Below are 18,322 nucleotides of genomic sequence, written 5' to 3' on the forward strand. Positions count from 1 at the left end.
ATAGAAATGTTGGCTTACTAAAAAAGTATGTCCATATACAGTGTAGTATGCACTCAATACTTGGTAGGGGCTCCTTTTGCATGAATTACTGCATCAATGCGGCGTGACATAGAGGCGATCAGCCTGTGGCACTGCTGAGGTGTTATGGAAGCCCGAGTTGCTTTGATAATCGCCTTCAGCTCATCTGGATTGTTGGGTCTGGTGTCTCTCATCTTCCTCTTGACAATACCCCACAAATTCTCTCGAGTTTGCTTGCCAATCAAGCACAATAATACCACCATCAATAAACCAGGTATTGGTATTTTGGCAGTATGGGCAGGTGCCAAGTGCCGCTGGAAAATGAAATCAGCATCTCCAAAAAAGTGGTCAGCAGAGGGATGCATGAAGTGCTCTAGAATTTCCTGGTAGAGGGCTGCACTGACTTTGGATTTGATACCAGCAGATGACACGGCTCCCCAAATCATCACTGACTGTGGAAACTTCACACTGGACCTCATACAACTTTGATTCTGTGCCTCTCCACTCTTCCTCCAGACTCTGGGACACTGATTTCCAAATGAAATGCTACATTTTTCCACAGTCAGTGATGATTTGGGGAGCTATGTCATCTGCTGGTGTTGGTCCACTCAGTGGCGTACCAATAGGGGGGGCGGGGGGGCGGTCCGCCCCGGGTGCCACACATTGGGGGGTGTCAGGGAAGACCAGGGTGACACCCGGGGCCGGCCGCCAGACTGCTTCCGCCGCGGAGGAGGAGGAACTGTTTAAAGCAGAGGATGTGAGAGAGACTCACTGTCACTCCGAGCCCTGAATACACAGCGGTCGGCGCCTCGGCGGGAACTGCAGAAGTTACTGTGCTGGTTAATGAGAAGGCGATTGGTTGCTAGGACCGCCTATCAACCAATCACCTGCTCTTTAACCATTACAGTGACTTCTGCAGTTCCCGCCGAGGCGCCGACCGTTGTGTATTCAGGGCTCAGGAGTGACAGTGAGTCTCTCTCACATACTCTGCTTTAAACAGTTCCTCCTCCTCCGCTCTCCTCCTAAAAAAGGTAGGGGGGGGGGGGGGGGCGCGCTTTGTATTGTAAAGGGTGGAATAAGAGTCTTTAGTGAGCTTCAGGTGAATAGGCTTAGGAGTATGATCCACTTTGGCTGGCTGAGTTGTGCTCTCACCACGAATCTAGCAAGAAATGTTGGTGTAACAGTTGTTGGAAAGAAAGTGTACCCGGCTAGAGGGGCAGAAGCAGGAGATTTATGTAGAAATAGGTAGAAACCCCGCAGATCAGTGGGATGCTCTTTTTGTGTGATTCATCCACTAAATAGTGCAGTAAATGGGAGAGAAAAGTGGTATGATCTTTTCTAGGAGTGTAGTAGGAATATACAGTGACCTTGCATTCAAACAAATGGCCGATCAAAATAAGGTATTGTCCCTCAGGGTCATTGATCTCTGCTAGGAGGGAAAAATGGATTGATCAGTAAAATGCCACAAGAATACCTCGGCTGAGGCCATGTAGGGTTATTTTGAGGGTGGGGGGTGGCTTTGTATTGTAAAGGGGTTCTTTGTGGGGGGGCTTTGTATTGTATAGGGGTTCTATGGGGGGATTTATTGTAGAGGGGTTCTATTGGTGGGGGCTTTGTATTGTAAAGGGGTTATATTGGGGGGGCTGTGTAATGTAAAGGGTTGTATGGGGGATGGGGCTGTGTAATGTAATGGGTTCTATTGGGGGGCTGTGTAATGTAAAGGGTTCCATGGGGGGATGGGGGCTGTGTAATGTAAAGGATTCCAATGGGGGGCTGTGTAATGTAAAGGGGTCCAGGGGGGGATGGGGGCTGTGTAATGTAAAGGGTTCCATGGGGGGATGGGGGCTGTGTAATGTAAAGGGGTCCAGGGGGGATGGGGGCTGTGTAATGTAAAGGGTTCCATGGGGGGGTGGGAGCTGTGTAATGTAAAGGGTTCCATGGGGGGATGGGGGCTGTGTAATGTAAAGGGTTCCAATGGGGGGCTGTGTAATGTAAAGGGGTCCAGGGGGGATGGGGGCTGTGTAATGTAAAGGGTTCCAATGGGGGGCTGTGTAATGTAAAGGGGTCCAGGGGGGGATGGGGGCTGTGTAATGTAAAGGGTTCCATGGGGGTGTGGGAGCTGTGTAATATAAAGGGTTCCATGGGGGGATGGGGGCTGTGTAATGTAAAGGGTTCCAATGGGGGGCTGTGTAATGTAAAGGGGTCCAGGGGGGATGGGGGCTGTGTAATGTAAAGGGTTCCATGGGGGGTGGGAGCTGTGTAATGTAAAGGGTTCCATGGGGGGGATGGGGCTGTGTAATGTAAAGGGTTCCAATGGGGGGCTGTGTAATGTAAAGGGGTCCAGGGGGGGATGGGGGCTATGTAATGTAAAGGGTTCCATGGGGGGGTGGGAGCTGTGTAATGTAAAGGGTTCCATGGGGGGATGGGGGCTGTGTAATGTAAAGGGTTCCAATGGGGGCTGTGTAATGTAAAGGGGTCCAGGGGGGGATGGGGGCTGTGTAATGTAAAGGGTTCCAATGGGGGGCTGTGTAATGTAAAGGGGTCCAGGGGTAAGGAGGCTGTGTAATGTAAAGGGGTCCAGGGGTAAGGGGGCTGTGTAATGTAAAGGGGTCCAGGGGTACGGGGGATGTGTAATGTAAAGGTGTCCAGGGGTAAGGGGGCTGTGTAATGTAAAAGGGGGTCTCCACACATTTTACACGTGACATGTCAATGGGCAGTTCGTCGCCTGGGGGGGGTGCCAGATGTAGGATCCTCCCCGGGTGCCAAATGCTCTAGGTACGCCCCTGGGTCCACTGGTCCTTCAGACGCGGCTTATTACAGAGCAGGGTAAAGAGCCAATCGCAGCTCCCCTTTACTACATGATCAGCTGTCAGCCAATAACGGCTGATCATGGAAGTAAACAGAAGCCGGTTATCGGCTTTTTTTCTCCTCACAATCAGTGTGAGGAGAAAAGAAGAAAGACGGTAACTGGCTTCTATTACAGGGACATAGGTCCCAATCTGTACCCACCAGTGCCACCTATCAGTTCCCACCAGTGCGGTTAATCAGTGCACATCATTGCTGCCAATCAGGGCCCACCAGTGCCACCTATCAGTGCCCACCAGTGCCGCTAATCGGTGTCCACCAGTGCTGCCAATCAGCGCCCACCAGTGCCACCTATCATTGCCCACCAGTGCCGCTAATCGGTGTCCACCAGTGCTGCCAATCAGCGCCCACCAGTGCCACCTATCAGTGTCCATCAGTGCTGCCAATCAGTGCCCTTCATCAGTGTCACCTATCAGTGCTGCCTATCAGTACCTCCTATCAGTGACCATCAGTGCCACCTATCAGTGCCACCTCTCAGTGCACTTCAGTGCTGCCTATCAGAGCTTATCAGTGCCCATTAGTGCCACCTATCATTGCATCCTACTCAGTGCCCACCATTGCCACCTCATCAGTGCTCACCAGTGCCACCCTATCAGTGACCATCAGTGTAACCTAAGAAATCTCTATTTGTGTGAAAAAATTATATAAATTTTATTTGGGTACAGCGTTGCATGACTGCACAGTTATCATTCAAAGTGTGACAGGGCTGAAAGCTGAAAATTATCCTGGGCAGGAAGGGGGTATAAGTGCCCAGTAAGCAAGTGGTTGAAAAACAAATGGGTGATAGGATTGACAGTCCCATGGGGCCACGTCTCTATTTTTTTTCTTTCATGGCCCTAACATTCACTTTGCACAATCATCAAGGCATTTCTATTAAAATTGATACTACTATGTAATTACCATTATAGGCAAAAGTCAGCCATTTCTTTAAAATTTATATTTTATTTTTTATTTATTTTATTCATATATTTATGAGCTTGTGTAAGTGAAGATTTGTTCTTCACTAGTTTCTGGCAGCTTTAATTTCCTCTTTTCTTGTCAAACTAGTAGTAGCTAGTCGCGTTCAACTGTACTTGTTCTGCAAAACTGAAGACATTGCGCCACTCATCCAAGTAGATTTTCATTTAGAGTGAGTGTCCAGAACATACCTCGGCATTTACAGTCAGGCAATTCATTCAGTCTCCTTAAACTAATCAGCATTGAATGTGTCAACGCAGATGCTGATTGTCCAAGAATGTGATGGGAGGTGTGAACGTTTCTGAATCCATCCTGTTCTAATCACATTAATCACTTGCCAACCACCTTATAATAGTTTTACTGTCTGCCAGCACCTGCTGATCATTCGTTACACAGGCAGAATGGCAGCCTGCCTATGAAAACAAGGCAGATTGCCATTCTGTCAGTACGGAAGGCATGGATCCTGTGTTCCTGCAAAACAGGAACATGCATCCATGCCTTTCCTTAGTGAAAGCACCTCCCACACAGTGCACAAATACTGGCTAGGTACACAGCTAACCCTTTGAACGCCCCTAAAATTAACCCCTTCCCAGCCAATGTTATTAGTACAGTGACAGTGGATATTTTTAGCGCATATGTCCTTATAAGGCTCGGTTCACACTGATGCGATGCGGGAAGGCTGCGAATTCGCAGCCTGTTCCCGCATCGCACACGCACCCCCGGCAGTTCACACTGCCATATGCGATCCGCTGGGGGTGTCAATGTAATCTTAACGACACCCCCAGTTTGATCGCATATCGCAGTGCGATCGTGCAGTTCGCACAGGATCGGATCGCACAAGTGTGAACCGCTGTGCGATCCGATCCTGATGCGGCAGCAAAAATGCCTCCTGTGCATGTTTGCTGCGGGTGCGATGCGAATTTAGCCATACAAACTGTATGGCTAAACTCGCACCGCACAGCTGATCGCATGTCATGTCGGAGCAGTGCGCTCCGACATGACATGCGAACCCCGCACACGCAGTAGTGTGAACCGGGGCTTAGTGTCACTGGTCCCTAAAAAGCATCAAAAGTGACAACTAGTGTCCGATTTGTCCACCGCAGTATCACAGTCCTGCTATAAGTCGCTGATCACTGATATTACTAGTAAAAAATAAAGAAAGAAAGAAAAAATCCATAAATTTATCCCATAGTTTGTAAACGCTATAACTTTTGCACAAACCAATCAATATACACCTATTAGGATTTTTTTTTACCAAAAATATGTAGCAGAATACATATTGGCCCCTGAATTGATAAAGAAATTGAGATTTTTTACATTTTTTTATTGGATGTGTTTTATAGTAGAGATTTAAAAATATTGTTTTATTTTTTCTTTTTTTTTTCAAAATTGTCGGTATATATATATATATATATATATATATATATATATATATATATATATATATATATATATATATTTAGCGCAAAAAAATAAAAAACACAGAGGTGATCAACTACCATTAAAAGAAAGCTCTATTTGTGGGAAAAAAGGGCATCATATTCTTTGGGTACAGTGTTGCACGACCGTTCAATTGTCAGTTAAAGTAACGCAGGGCTGTCTTGCAATAAATGGTCCGGTCATGAAAGGGGGGGGGGATAAATCTTCCAGGGCTGAATGGTTATTCAACCCCTTGGTGTTGTGAAATCTGGGGCATGTGCTATTTGTTCTAATTACACAACTGAAGGTGTGAATTGTTAAAAATTGGTGGGGTAAGAGTTAACAATCAGCATTATATGTGTATGACAGATGGTATTTAGTCTAAATGTTAGAAACAGTTTTCTTTTTTTTTGTTGGTAGCTGGATTAAGATATTTACACATAAATTTGCTTACTTTCAGTTATCAGCAGTCTAGAAATTCTGAAGTGTTTTTGCTGCTAAGTGTGACACCTAATGGTGATATTCTACAATAACAGATGAAAACTATATAAATGATGCAACGATTCTTGCACTAACGAATGCCTAAACATTTTCCTGACAGTCGAGTTTATAACATAACTGGCAGAGGCGTAACTAGATTTCACAGGGCCCCGATGCAAGAAATCATGAAGGGCCCCCCCCCCCCCCCAACAAAGTAAAACATTTCTGTTTCTGGTTTCAGGGCTGGTGAAGAGGGGAATGGGGTCAGTAATAGTGCATGGTGGTGAGGAGGGTGGGAGCAGTGGCAGCGGTCGTGCGGGGTGTGGGATCAGAGGCGGTAATGGTGGGGAGGGGGGTGGGATCAGTGGCGGTGGTGGGGTGGAATCAGTGGTGGCAGTGGTGGGGAGGGAAGTGGGATCAGAGGCGGTGATGGTGGGGAGAGGCAAGGGATCAGTGGCGGCGGTGGTGGGGAGGGGGGTGTGATCAGAGATGGTGAAGGGGGGGTGAGATTAGTGGCGGCGATGGTGAGGGCGGTGGGATCAGTGGCGGTGGTGAGGAGGGGGTGGATGGTGGGGTGGGATCAATGGTGGTAGTGAGGGGGGGTTATGGTTGGGAGGGGGGTGGGATCAATGGCGGTGGTGAAGGGGTGATGGTGGAGAGGGATCAGTGGGGGCGATGGTGGTGGGGAGGGGGGTGTTATCAGAGATGGTGATGGTGGTGAAGGGGGGGTGAGATTAGTGGCGGCGATGGTGAGGGCGGTGGGATCAGTGGCGGTGGTGAGGAGGGGGTGGATGGTGGGGTGGGATCAATGGTGGTAGTGAGGGGGGGTTATGGTTGGGAGGGGGTGGGATCAATGGCGGTGGTGAAGGGGTGATGGTGGAGAGGGATCAGTGGGGGCGATGGTGGGGGGGGGGTGGAGGAGGGGTTTTATGTGGTGTAATCCTCCCCAACCACCACCACCTCTGTCTCACTGATCCCATCCCCCCACCACTGCAGATCTCATCCCTACACCCCCCAACACCTCTGTTGTAGATAGGGATGAGATCTGTTCTGTGGCAGGCATGGGATCATTAAGGCAGCAAGCCAGCAAGGGTGGAGTTTGGGATCAAAATTCAAGGCAAGTTCACTTACAATTAGCAGTCAGACGATTATTATGAATCCCCCTCACTCAGCAACTCCAGGCAGGCAGGCACGCACGCTTCTTCTAGCAGGAACAGGAAGCATTTGGTGTCTCTTCGCACTCCTCCTCCCCCTGCACTCTATTGGTCCTCACTGCATCAGCCTTTTCTGATTGGAGGATCGGCAGGGCTGAGGGCGGGCGGGTGCAGGCAGCAGCAGCAGCAGATTGCTTTAGAAAACTGTCCGCTGTAGACATCTCCCCCCTCCCCCCCCCCCGCACAACGATCGGGGAGTGCGGCAGCCGGTATCCAGTTACAGACTCAGCCACTAGCGAACAGTCAGGCGGATGGACGGGCCCCCTCACGCCGCGGCCGCGATAAGAGAACGGGGGCTGGCGGGCCCCCCCCAGGTGGCGGAACTCCAGGGCCCGGTCGCAAGCGCGACCGCTGCGACCCTGATAGTTCCGCTACTGATAACTGGATATGTCCTTATATAAATGACAATAAAATGTGTCTTTGCATAACATTAGTGATTTTAAATGGTGAACAATGGCAGAACTACACCAATAACAGCCTACGGGCCTCCTGTGGGTCCAGATACAGTGGTGACCCAGGTGCAAGAAGGGTGGGCTCTGAATGCTGCTCAAGGCATTGGGTATAGTTAGCAGTGGGACCAGTGAAGAAGCATCTCCTTTCTTCTCTGCTGGGTAAGTATCCACATTGATACCATTGCTTTTTCTGACTGTTCCCCTCACTGACTACCAACAAAAGGGAGCATTCTTCCTCTCACTACCTGCAAACTTAAGGGGTAAGGGAGAATTCTTCCTTTTACTGCCCACAAATGTAAAGGAGCATGGGGCAGTATCCAGGATCACCCTTTTTACATATCAAATAATACCTTAAATAAATGACACCACACCATCTGATTTTGGGATAAAAAATGTATAGGCCGTGGCCGTTTATTATTTGTTTAAAATATAAATAAATAAATAACTAAAAACACAACAATATGTTCAACACTGTAACACACCCGATCACCACGATCCAGGCGGTAAATAAATAAAACATCATAAATGATTTATCCATACTTAAATTCAAAACATTTGAAACACGTATTGTCCCCTTTGCATCAAACAAAGGTGACCCACAAATAATAACTTTGGCCGCGACAGCCAAGGGGAGGGGGGGGGGGAGGGGAAAGCAGAAGCTCTTCTTGTCTTCTTGAGGTGACTGAGGAAACAGGCGGCAAAGGAGCCCCCTAAATAGCCCTCAACTGAGAACCAGCGCTAACTGGCTCCCAGTTTAAGGTGGCAGATTTGGGCGGGAAGCGGGTTGAAGACCCAAATCTCCCCAGATACAGGGGAGATTTGGGCGGGAAAAGCCAGGGGAATTCAAAAACTGCCCAGATACAAGCCCCTTTTGAGAGGGAAGGAGAGAGCCTAGAGATCTGGGTCAAAAGTTAATTTGACCCCTCATAACCTATGCCTTACCTTAACTAATAACTATTCCTACCTATACTAACTCGCACTGTCACAGCCCCATGAGGAAAATGGGAGAATATTTATGCCCTTTTTCCTTACATTCTTCCTCCAACTGTTCACCAACATAAGAGGGCATTCTTCCTCCCACTGCCCACCAATGTAACAGAGTGTTCTTCTCTTCACTGACTGCAAATGTAAGGTGACATTTTTCTTTCCACAGACCACCTCTGTTTGAAGGTTTTGAAAAAAAAAACCACATAAATACTCTTACTATATCTCTTCACTCCCTTGCTGTTGCCAGTTCTGTATCTTGGCCTAGGCCAACAAGGCCCAGGCTTAGGGCAGCACTTTGCAGGGGGGCAGCAAAAAAGCTGATGGGGGCCGCACTGATATGCTGCCCTGATGGGCACTTATATGTTGCACTGATGGGCACTAATAGACTGCACTGATGACCACTGATGAGGCAGGACTGATAAGCTGCACTGATAGGGCTGCACTGATAAGGCAGCACTGATGGGCACTGATATGATGCACTGATGGGCTGCACTAATGGGCAATAAGAGGCTGCACTGGTGGCCACTGATGGGGCTGTACTGATGGCCACTGATGAGGCCGCACTGATATGCTGCACTGATGAGGCTGCACTGATGGGCAGTAATGAGGCTGCACTGATGAGCACTGATAAGGCAGCACTGATGGGCACTGATTTGATGCACTGATGGGCTGCACTAATGGGCAATAAGAGGCTGCACTGGTGGCCACTGATGGGGCTGTACTGATGGCCACTGATGAGGCCGCACTGATATGCTGCACTGATGAGGCTGCACTGATGGGCAGTAATGAGGCTGCACTGATGAGCACTGATAAGGCTGCACTGAAGGGCACTGATGAAGCTGAACTTATGGGAACTCATGAGGCTGCACTGATGGGCACTGATAGGCTGTGGTTGTGGTCTGTGGTTTACAGATGACAGGGCGGGTCATAAACAGGAAAGGGTGTGGTCTTTACAGGAAGGGGTGGGTCATATTTAAATTAGGGTTGCCCAAGTTTAGTCAGGCCTAGGGCAGCACAAAACCTAAATACACCACTGGCTGTTGCTGAACTCTGCAAAATCTCCCTCTTTAGCCCTCACTAGACCCAGTTGGAGAAACGTCTCGCTCGCTTGACTAGTGAGGGAGCAATTCCATACAGACTGGGAAGAATTGATCCTGATGCTGGTACCACCAAGATAGCATTTGTAAAATTAGCTTATCAATGTTCATATTTACAAAGTGTGTTTTATTTTTTATCTTTCATTCTCTAGGCTATAATAAACAAGCTGTGGTTTGGCTACAACCTTGAAAAAGCCATTTCGTTGCCTGTTTTCCATGTCACAGCCCGTAACCAGCTAGAGTTTGAGCCACATTTCAGCAAGGTAAGATATTTTCTGTAATTGTGTGTGAGTGAGATTAACCTAGCTAGCGGTAACCCCGAGCGTGACTCGGGGTGGATTTTCCATACTATTATCGGTATCCCCGAGTCACGCTCGGGGTGGATGGGCAGAGCGCGCAGCGGTCTCTTACCTTCTCCTGGCGATCCAGCGATGATCTCCCATTGCTGTGATCGCCAGCTGTCTGAGATCCCCGCCGCTCGTCCATCCTCCGTCGGTGTGATGACTTCCTAGTTCAGTTCCCTGCAGCAGCAATGCTGCATGGGAGCGGAACTAGGGAGGGAAATTCAAACATTGAACGTTGCACAAAACACAAACACACACATAACATTTATATTATATTATATATATATATATATATATATTGTATATATATATATATATATATATATATATAAAAATGTATATGTATGTATATATATATATATATATATATATATATATGATAAAAAGGGTGTTATAGAATACTTAGAATCATAAATAAATCTAAAACACTAGCAGCGCTGGAACGGAACTCATGTGTGCACACAGAAGTCCTTCAAAACCTCATATGATGTATAGGCATTCAGTCCATCAAACACTTGATCAAAAAGAGTCCATCCAAAAGGGTAAGGGAGTGAGAGATCTTGACTAATCCACCAAGCTTCCACCACCCTTCGGTGCCCCCCCCCCCCTATTAGAAACAGTCACCAGAGAAAGGTGAAAAAAAGATCCTTCAAATTTATCCACCAATCTGCAGGTGTGGGACTCACAGCTGGACAACACCTAGCTCCTTCCTCCTCAGATAATCCTCCGTCCAGAGCCACAGGCAAATGAACAAAGTGGGGGCAACAATAGTGTAATTCCGCAAACCAATTTATTGATAGAAAAACTAGTGAAGGTATTGAGTAAAAAACTATGCACCCTGGATGTTCACCAATCCTAATTCCTTGGAAGGTGTCCGGCGTGGTGTAGTTAGAGTAGGCGACCGCGCACAACAGCTCTGACGTTTCGTCTTATTGACTTCTTCTGAGAGCCTGTGTGCGCGGCGCGGTCAAACCCCATTTGTAATGCGCAGCTGCGCCATGCCCGGCGTCACCCGGAAGTATAACGTCAGTGATACTTAACTCATATCCCCAGGCTGGTGATCCCTTTCAAAAAGCACACACGGAGATATAAATGATGGGGCGTTGCAGCTCACCTTACCCTCCACTGGGTGGTGGACAATTAACAGGACAAAGGAAAAAAGAAAAGAGCGCACAGCCGCCCTAGCATAACAACATTTATTATAAAGTAAAACAAAAGGCTGTAGATTGATACACTCACATTTAGAAGATGGATATCAGGCACATCGATATAAAACCAGGACGTCAATAGCTCTCTCCTGTGGAAAGCCTCACACCACCAACCGCCATCAGCTCTCGGTTTGCGGCGGGACACGAGGCAGACGCTAATCTACAGGACTTAACACCAAGCCTCGCATCCAGGTCAGCTGGGAGTATCTTCTATGGATATCCTATTCATATGGGTTTGACCAGATATATATACTTTCACAGGTTCGGTAGCTCTAGGGGGGACTAAAACGGAAGATTGAACAAACCAGGTTTCCAGCCTAAGATGCTGGTTAAAATATATATCCCATGTACCTAAAAGGTTCGGCTACCCCTAAGAGACCGGCAATATTACTCCCCTCCCTGGATTGCGAATAACATAGGCTGTCCTGTTCACCATCATACCCATTATCACAGACATCTTGAGGATTACACGTTTTGAATTTAGGATTTACCAATCCGGGTCTGATTTACTTGTCTAACCCTATTCAATTGACTTTTCACGTGAATACTCACATAAAAGTGAAAAGACTTATTAGATCTGTCTGCTCTGCCTCACATACTTTCTCTCGTGCCCTCTATGCTCGCCCGGGGAGACATTGGCTATACCCATTTACAGAAATCTCTGATGTAAAATTGTGGTCCTGAAGAAGCACGCTTCGAAACGCGTTGACCCAAAGATCAGATATAAAATTCTACGTATATATATATTGTATCAAATATTGTGAAAACTATTTAATAACCCACACATTTTTTGCATGGTCTTTTGACTATATATGGGTAAAAAATAGTCTTGGGTTATTCGATTTTAATTCTGTCTTGTTGCCAGCTACATGTATTGTATGTCTATATGAGGAAAATATGTGCATTTGTCCTCATTTTTTAGGTTGGTTGTAATCAACAAATAAAGTATTTTTTTTAATTATATGATTCGCTATGATTCATTCTATGATGTGCCTTAGAAAGTCCAGCCATATGTCTCTGTGAAAGAATCAACTGTGGTTTGGTTCTCCAAAGCACGATTCTTCACAGTTTCCCCTTTTTATAAATTTATTTTTAGATGATAGCACAAAATGGGTAGTTCAATTTCTTTAATGCTTTAGGGGATAATGTTACCTATATGCACTTGGTCTCCCGGAGAGTTATATAAATATTATTAAAAAATTACATAAGTGGAGAATATAAGAGCATATTTTCCAAAAATAGGGTGTGTATAAAATAAATGAGTGTAGCAATATTTCCAGGCCTGTGGCCTGAGGTGGGTCTGCCATTATTACCGGTTACCTCTCCAGCCCACGTGAGCTGCGGCCCTGGGTGTGAGAACTGACACATTAACAACTCCGGCATCTTTAGTTGTTTTATTGTAGTTTTAGGGGATGGGAGAAGGGAATGAGTGGGATACTCCTTTGGCTCGACTATATACAATTCCGGGACTTTATAGCAAAAATACCCGTTAGCGATGTCTTGATGCCAGCCGACACTAGGCAATGCTTACTGATGCTTTGAACACACTGTATCTCTAAAAGCTGTGCTGGAACTCTGACTTAGGTCCAAAAGATCCAGGACTGTAGAACATTGAACTTCTGACACTGCTTGCACTGCAAAGTGACTGACTACTCCCTCCAGCCTTGCACTTGCTTGAGGTAGCTTGCTGTGGATTCCTGTATGGCTGCAACTCCTAACTGATGCACTACACGCTGTGCACTGACTCTTCAGGGCCCAAAACTACAGGTACCCCCTTTATCACTTCAGGGTCCTCTGACCAGGCACCCCCTTTACAGCTGATACTGGATCCTAGAACCTTCTCCAGAGTGGTCCCCTCTGACACTAGGCAGACCCCCAGGGGCAATCCTCAGTACTCACGACCTGTGTAGGCTTTCCTGGGACTGGACCCCTCTCGCTCTCCACTGGTTCTTGGCACACTGAATCCCCCTCAGCTCAACTCAGCACTCTCTGGATTCTCAGGCAGCAACCGAGACATCCGCTTCCTCCAACAGGAGTGGAGACAACCGCACTCTACCTCCTAAAACGCTGCTTCCTGCCAAAGACCAGGAGTCATGCACGCCCCTCAGACTTATGCCTACTCCCAGAATCCTTTGCAGCAGAATCTGCCTTCTGGGGTAGTTACAAGCCTGAATGTGTCCCTGATTGGGTTTCCTCCACTGCCCTATGAGAAGCCTCTCACTGATCCAGTGGGGAGACTACCCTTTCAGCAGACACACCTGGAAACCATGACACTCTAACCAAAAAGCAATCATGGTCCTGCTGTTAGGCAGACAAGGCCCACTATGCATTTACCTAGCACCTACCTGTAGGGTGCTACACGAGGATTTAACTTTGTAGGTCCTCTGAGATGCAGCTCTCAAAGGGTATTTGTGAGGATAAATCTTGTTGGGAGGTATATACTACTGAAGAAGTACGTTTTTCATTTGCTGATATTGGAAAACTGCTTTGGGCGAAAAGGATGTTTGGATTGTTTTGCCTCAAAGGGTTTCACCCCTGATTCTGTTAAAAAGTGCTTCAATAAGTTTGGAGGGTGAAAACCAGGGTCCTGAAAGGGTGCAATCCCAGCAGAAATAGCAGATTTCCTATGATGTGACATTAGACTATATAATGTTTTATGCTACTCTATGAGAGCTCCCCTTTCATTGAAACTGGAGTATTCGTTTCTGTAACGCATCAAACAGGAAGGCCTGGATGGTTGTAGGCAATACTCTAGCATAATAAGAAATGTAAGCAACAAGGTCATCTTGACCACAGTAATCCTAACCACAAATGATTTTGTTTATCCCAGGAAGTTACCTAAAGGTATAGGTGTGTAAGTAATTTTGGACAGTTTTTTTGGTATAAGGTATCATAAGAGGTGGTTAGGTACACTGTATACCCAATTAGGGAGGAACAAAGTAATGGCAGGTGTAGGGTTTCGCATCAAGTGTAGAGTTTTAAGGACACCGCCACTCGCTGTTGTTTTTAAGGGCTTTCCTTGCCCATTTTTATTAAAAGAAAGGTTCAGAAAACAAAACATGTTTTTCCCTTGCAGGGGTTTTCAGCATTTCTTTGCTCACCAACACAAACGTCATTCAGCCCTTCTGGCTCTTGCTTGCTGCATTGCTGCTCTGGCCTTTCACTTCAGGCCCTTGTCTGTCTCCTACAGTCTGTTCGCTCACCCAACAGGGTGCCCACGGAAAGCAGCCTCGTGCTGCACTGACTCCCACGTGGAACCCTCCTGACTCCTGGGCCAGACCTCCTGTCTGCGAGGTGGAGCTCTCCTGACTCCCAGGGTGGAGCCCAGAACCTTGGTCCTGTCTTTCCTAAAAGATCCGGCCCCACCTGCACCATCAGTGTCCTGGCTAGTCCCACATCCTGGTCCCAGGATTGGAGATTTCCTCCCACCCAGATCGCTGCAAAATCTCCAGGCTCCAGGTCCCGAACTGGACTTTACAAAACAATGAGGAAACTTAAAAGCCAGTTTCCTCCAAATAAAACAATCCTCCGGGAGCCTCTCAACCTGCCTGGTTTACAATCCTGGGCGACATACCAGCTCACAGCTAACTGCACTGTCACATATGTAAAATCAAAGGAGTTTTGCAGGAAATCCAGAACTCCAGTAGATAAAGACACATTAAAGGCTTTAGATCTTTGTGTTATCTCCCAATCATGACAGGGCCTCAAAATGTAAAACAAAGGTCATTAGGTTTGAGAGGGATGTCATAAGATTGGACAAATACAGGAGTATGTCATCTGCGAAAATACAGTTTGTGATGGTAACCCTCCATACCAGTATCATTATGATTGAAGTGAATCATAATGGAGTGGCAACCAATCATACACGGGGACTCTGTTGGTGAAACAAACTGGGTTTGCACATCAGCTGTAGCTATTGTAGGAGGGCTTCCATTATCCCTGTTGTTGTTTTTTTTATTTTCTGATGTAAGGAGACTCCAACAGAATATGCTGGGACACCCAAAGGTGGACAGGAACATATAAAACACCCAAAGTGAACCTCAATATAGTAAGGAATTATGATAGGAAGATCTCACTGTAGCACCTCTCTGATACAAAAGGCATATTAGGGACAACCAAAAACAGAGTGGTTCAGCATTTCATCCCAGGACATAGCCAATAGTGGGGTATGAGACAATGGGTGGCCGTCACTTTGACAAAGAAACTATATATATTATGCATCAATTGAGCAGAAAGAAGAGGGCTTAGACTGCCAGATATCCAGAACAAGGTTCCGCACAGAATCCAGTGTTCACTTCCTATTTGACTGTCTTAATAGCTAATGGGGGGGAGGGGGGGCAGTTGGACGATGGTCAAGATGCAACTCAATTGCCTGTTTTTCCATAAGGGTCCTTTCACACGGGCGCGCTCGGCGGACTCCGCTTTGCTCAGGGGGGAATCACTGATCCCCGCTGAGCAGGCGGATGACAGGTCCTTCTCTGCTCACTGTGTAGAGCAGAGACGGACAGAGTCCTGCTCTCCTCGATTGGATAGCGGCGGGTGTCAGCAGACATGTCACCACTGACATCCGCCGCTCCATAGGGGTGAATTGACCCGATCAAACCTCCTGTGTGAAAGGACCTTTACTTTGCCTTTTCCACCAACCACAAGTGTAAACGAGCCAGTGGATCGCCTTGCATTTGACAGGTGGTACGTCACCTGTTTTAACCTTGAAAATGACGAAAAAACTGTACACTAAGACCCCGTTCACACTGGGGCGACGCTACTTGCCGGGGCGCACCGCGACCTCGGAGCGGGAGCGGCCGGCACGGACTTCATATCATTGAAGTCAATGCAGGTCGCCCCAAAGAAGCTCCGGACCCTTTTTCTAAGTCAGAGCGACTTGTGTCGCTCCAATTAGAACGGGTCCACAGCTACTCTATGGCAGGCGACCTACGGCGACCTGTCAGGCGACCAGTGTGAATGGAGTCTTAGTTGTGCAGGGAAAGAAAAAACACTGATAGGCAAAAGTTGTTTTTTTTAACATGTGTTTACTTTTGCTTTAAGATCCAGATGAATGTATTTATCTCCTTCATCACTGATACTTTCTCTCTTTGTTTCAGGCAGTGCAACAAGGACTGCAAGAAAAAGGACATAAATTTAGCAACTTTTCATTTGCTCTGAATGTGGTCCAAGCAGTATCCCAAGAGAATGGATGTTTATTTGCCTTTTCAGATAAAAGAAAAGAAGCAAAAGCTGCTGGTTATTAAACCAATTGATATGTAGAATTAATTTAAAACAAGAAGCACAAATAAAAGTTCTAATAAAGGAGAGTTAAGTATATCTTTCTGTATGTCCTCCATTCTTATATTGGATCTACAGTATTAGGGATGCACCAATACCAGTTTTTAAGACTAAGTACTAGTACCGATACTTTTTCTCAAGTACTCGCCGATACCAATTACTGATACCTATTTTGCCCTTGGATGCATTTAGACTGGGTTCACATATGTGCGGTCCGGTTTTGACAGTGGGATTTCAGCCCTCTCCAGTGCGACTTCGTTCAGAGGTTTAGGTGTGATTCAGATGTGAATTGTCAAAGTGTATGATAAGGAAAATTTAACCTAAACTGTGCTCGAAATCGTACTGGTCTCTTTTTAAAAATGCACTACAGCCGACCCACACATATGTGAACCAGCTCCATTGTAAAGGCTGCAGGTTCCCATGTCGTGCGAATCAGATGCGGTTTAAAACGCATCCAATTCTCATATATGTGAACTGGGTCAGGTATCGGTTTTAGCATTTGCACGAGCACAAGAACTCGTACAAATGCTTAGTATCGGCACAAATACCGATACCGGTGTCGGTGCAACGCTATAGAGAATTTATCATTTATCTATCCTGCAAACATACACTTTCATAGAAAATATATGCCTTAACTATAGCTGTCCATGGATATTAGAGGACAATCAGACATACATGCATTATTTATGGCGCATTCACACTTGCAAATGCATCCTGCTTGTGATTGTATGTGGGAACCTGCATATTCTATTGTATTTAGAAAGTAGTGAATTGGTAGTAAAGTAGTCAGCACACAAGGGTCTGTTAAAGTTAGGGTGGGTACACATGGATTGAAATTTGGCTACTTCAACAGGGGCTGGCTGAATTTTGATGTGTGTGTGTAGAACTCTCTGTTCTCAGTAGATAGACTTATGTTGAATGGGACTGTTGAAAAAATCATTCAATCAGCTGCAGCAGCCGATTGGCTGCAGCACTAATCAGTGTTTTCTGAAAGCAGATAAGTCCCTAACAGTGGCGGCCGGCCGATAGGGGGCGCAGGGGCGCTGCCCCCCCCCAAAGAAAAAGAAGAAGAAAGAAAGATTGAGAGTCCTGTCCTGGAGTGACACTGACCGTGACCGTCCGGAGGACCGGAACGTTCATCTCCGACCGACGGTAAAAGAAGGCTTCAAGGCACCGGGACTGTATGGGAGCGGCGGGACTCGGAGGTGCATGCACTGTGCATAGGGAGAGCTAAGTTGGGCCTGCCCTTGGCTGTACTGGGCTAGTGTGGGCTCGCTGGGCTGGCAAGTGGCAATGGATGGAGGATGGAGGATGGTGCTGGAGAGTGCTGCGGGAGGTGTATGCATGGCTGCACTGTGCTGTGATAGGGAGAGCTAAGTTGGGCCTTGGCCACGAAAAGAGGGCAAGCAGCCTCTGTGTCCATTGTGAAAAGTGGTGGTCAACGTCGAGTGCATCCTCTGCAGGCGGGGCACGCCCGTTCTTTATTTCTGGTGCTGCCCGTGCTATTCATCCACAACATGTGGAAGAGTTGGTGGAGTGGATCAATAAGCCATCCTCATCCTCCTCTGACACCCACGATCCCAGTAGTTTGCTTTCCACCGCAGCTGCCAAAGCGGCCCGTTCCACAGGCTCCTTCTCCACAGCTACTCCTTCAGTCGCCCCACCATCATGCACAGAGGAGTTACCTGAACTATTCCATCATAGTGTCAGTGACATGCTCCTGGAGGATGCGCAGCAATTTGAAAGCTGTGATGTTGGTTCCCAGATTGATGAAGGGAATAACTTGAGCCTAGAGAGAGGGGGTGACAATGATGGACAAGAAACCAGCAGTCATGTTGCCACAGCTGAAGCATATTGCCAAGTTTGCTCCAGTGACAAGGAGGGTGGGTATGATGAGGTCACTGACTGTACTTTGGTGCATGACAGGAGGAAGAGGGGGAGGGGGAGGATGAGGAGAACGCACAACTCCAATGAGGCTGGATGTGCTCCAGGGGCCGC

At 47.1% G+C, this 18,322-nt stretch overlaps 1 protein-coding gene across 2 annotated transcripts in view; it reads left to right on the forward strand.

Moving 5' to 3' along the window:
* GGT5 (gamma-glutamyltransferase 5) overlaps window positions 1-16,319 on the forward strand; it is a 136,420-nt gene extending 120,101 nt beyond the window's left edge. For both annotated transcript variants that reach the window (XM_082244212.1, XM_082244213.1), the window contains 2 exons: window positions 9,642-9,752; window positions 16,144-16,319. In XM_082244212.1, the coding sequence (XP_082100338.1) occupies window positions 9,642-9,752; window positions 16,144-16,290 (258 nt within the window). In that variant the 3' untranslated portion in view covers window positions 16,291-16,319. The remainder of the gene's footprint in view (window positions 1-9,641; window positions 9,753-16,143) is intronic.
* Window positions 16,320-18,322: the final 2,003 nt, after the last annotated feature.

The sequence above is a fragment of the Pelophylax lessonae genome (assembly GCF_965119305.1).
Source record: "Pelophylax lessonae genome assembly, chromosome: 1".
Taxonomy (NCBI): domain Eukaryota; kingdom Metazoa; phylum Chordata; class Amphibia; order Anura; family Ranidae; genus Pelophylax; species Pelophylax lessonae.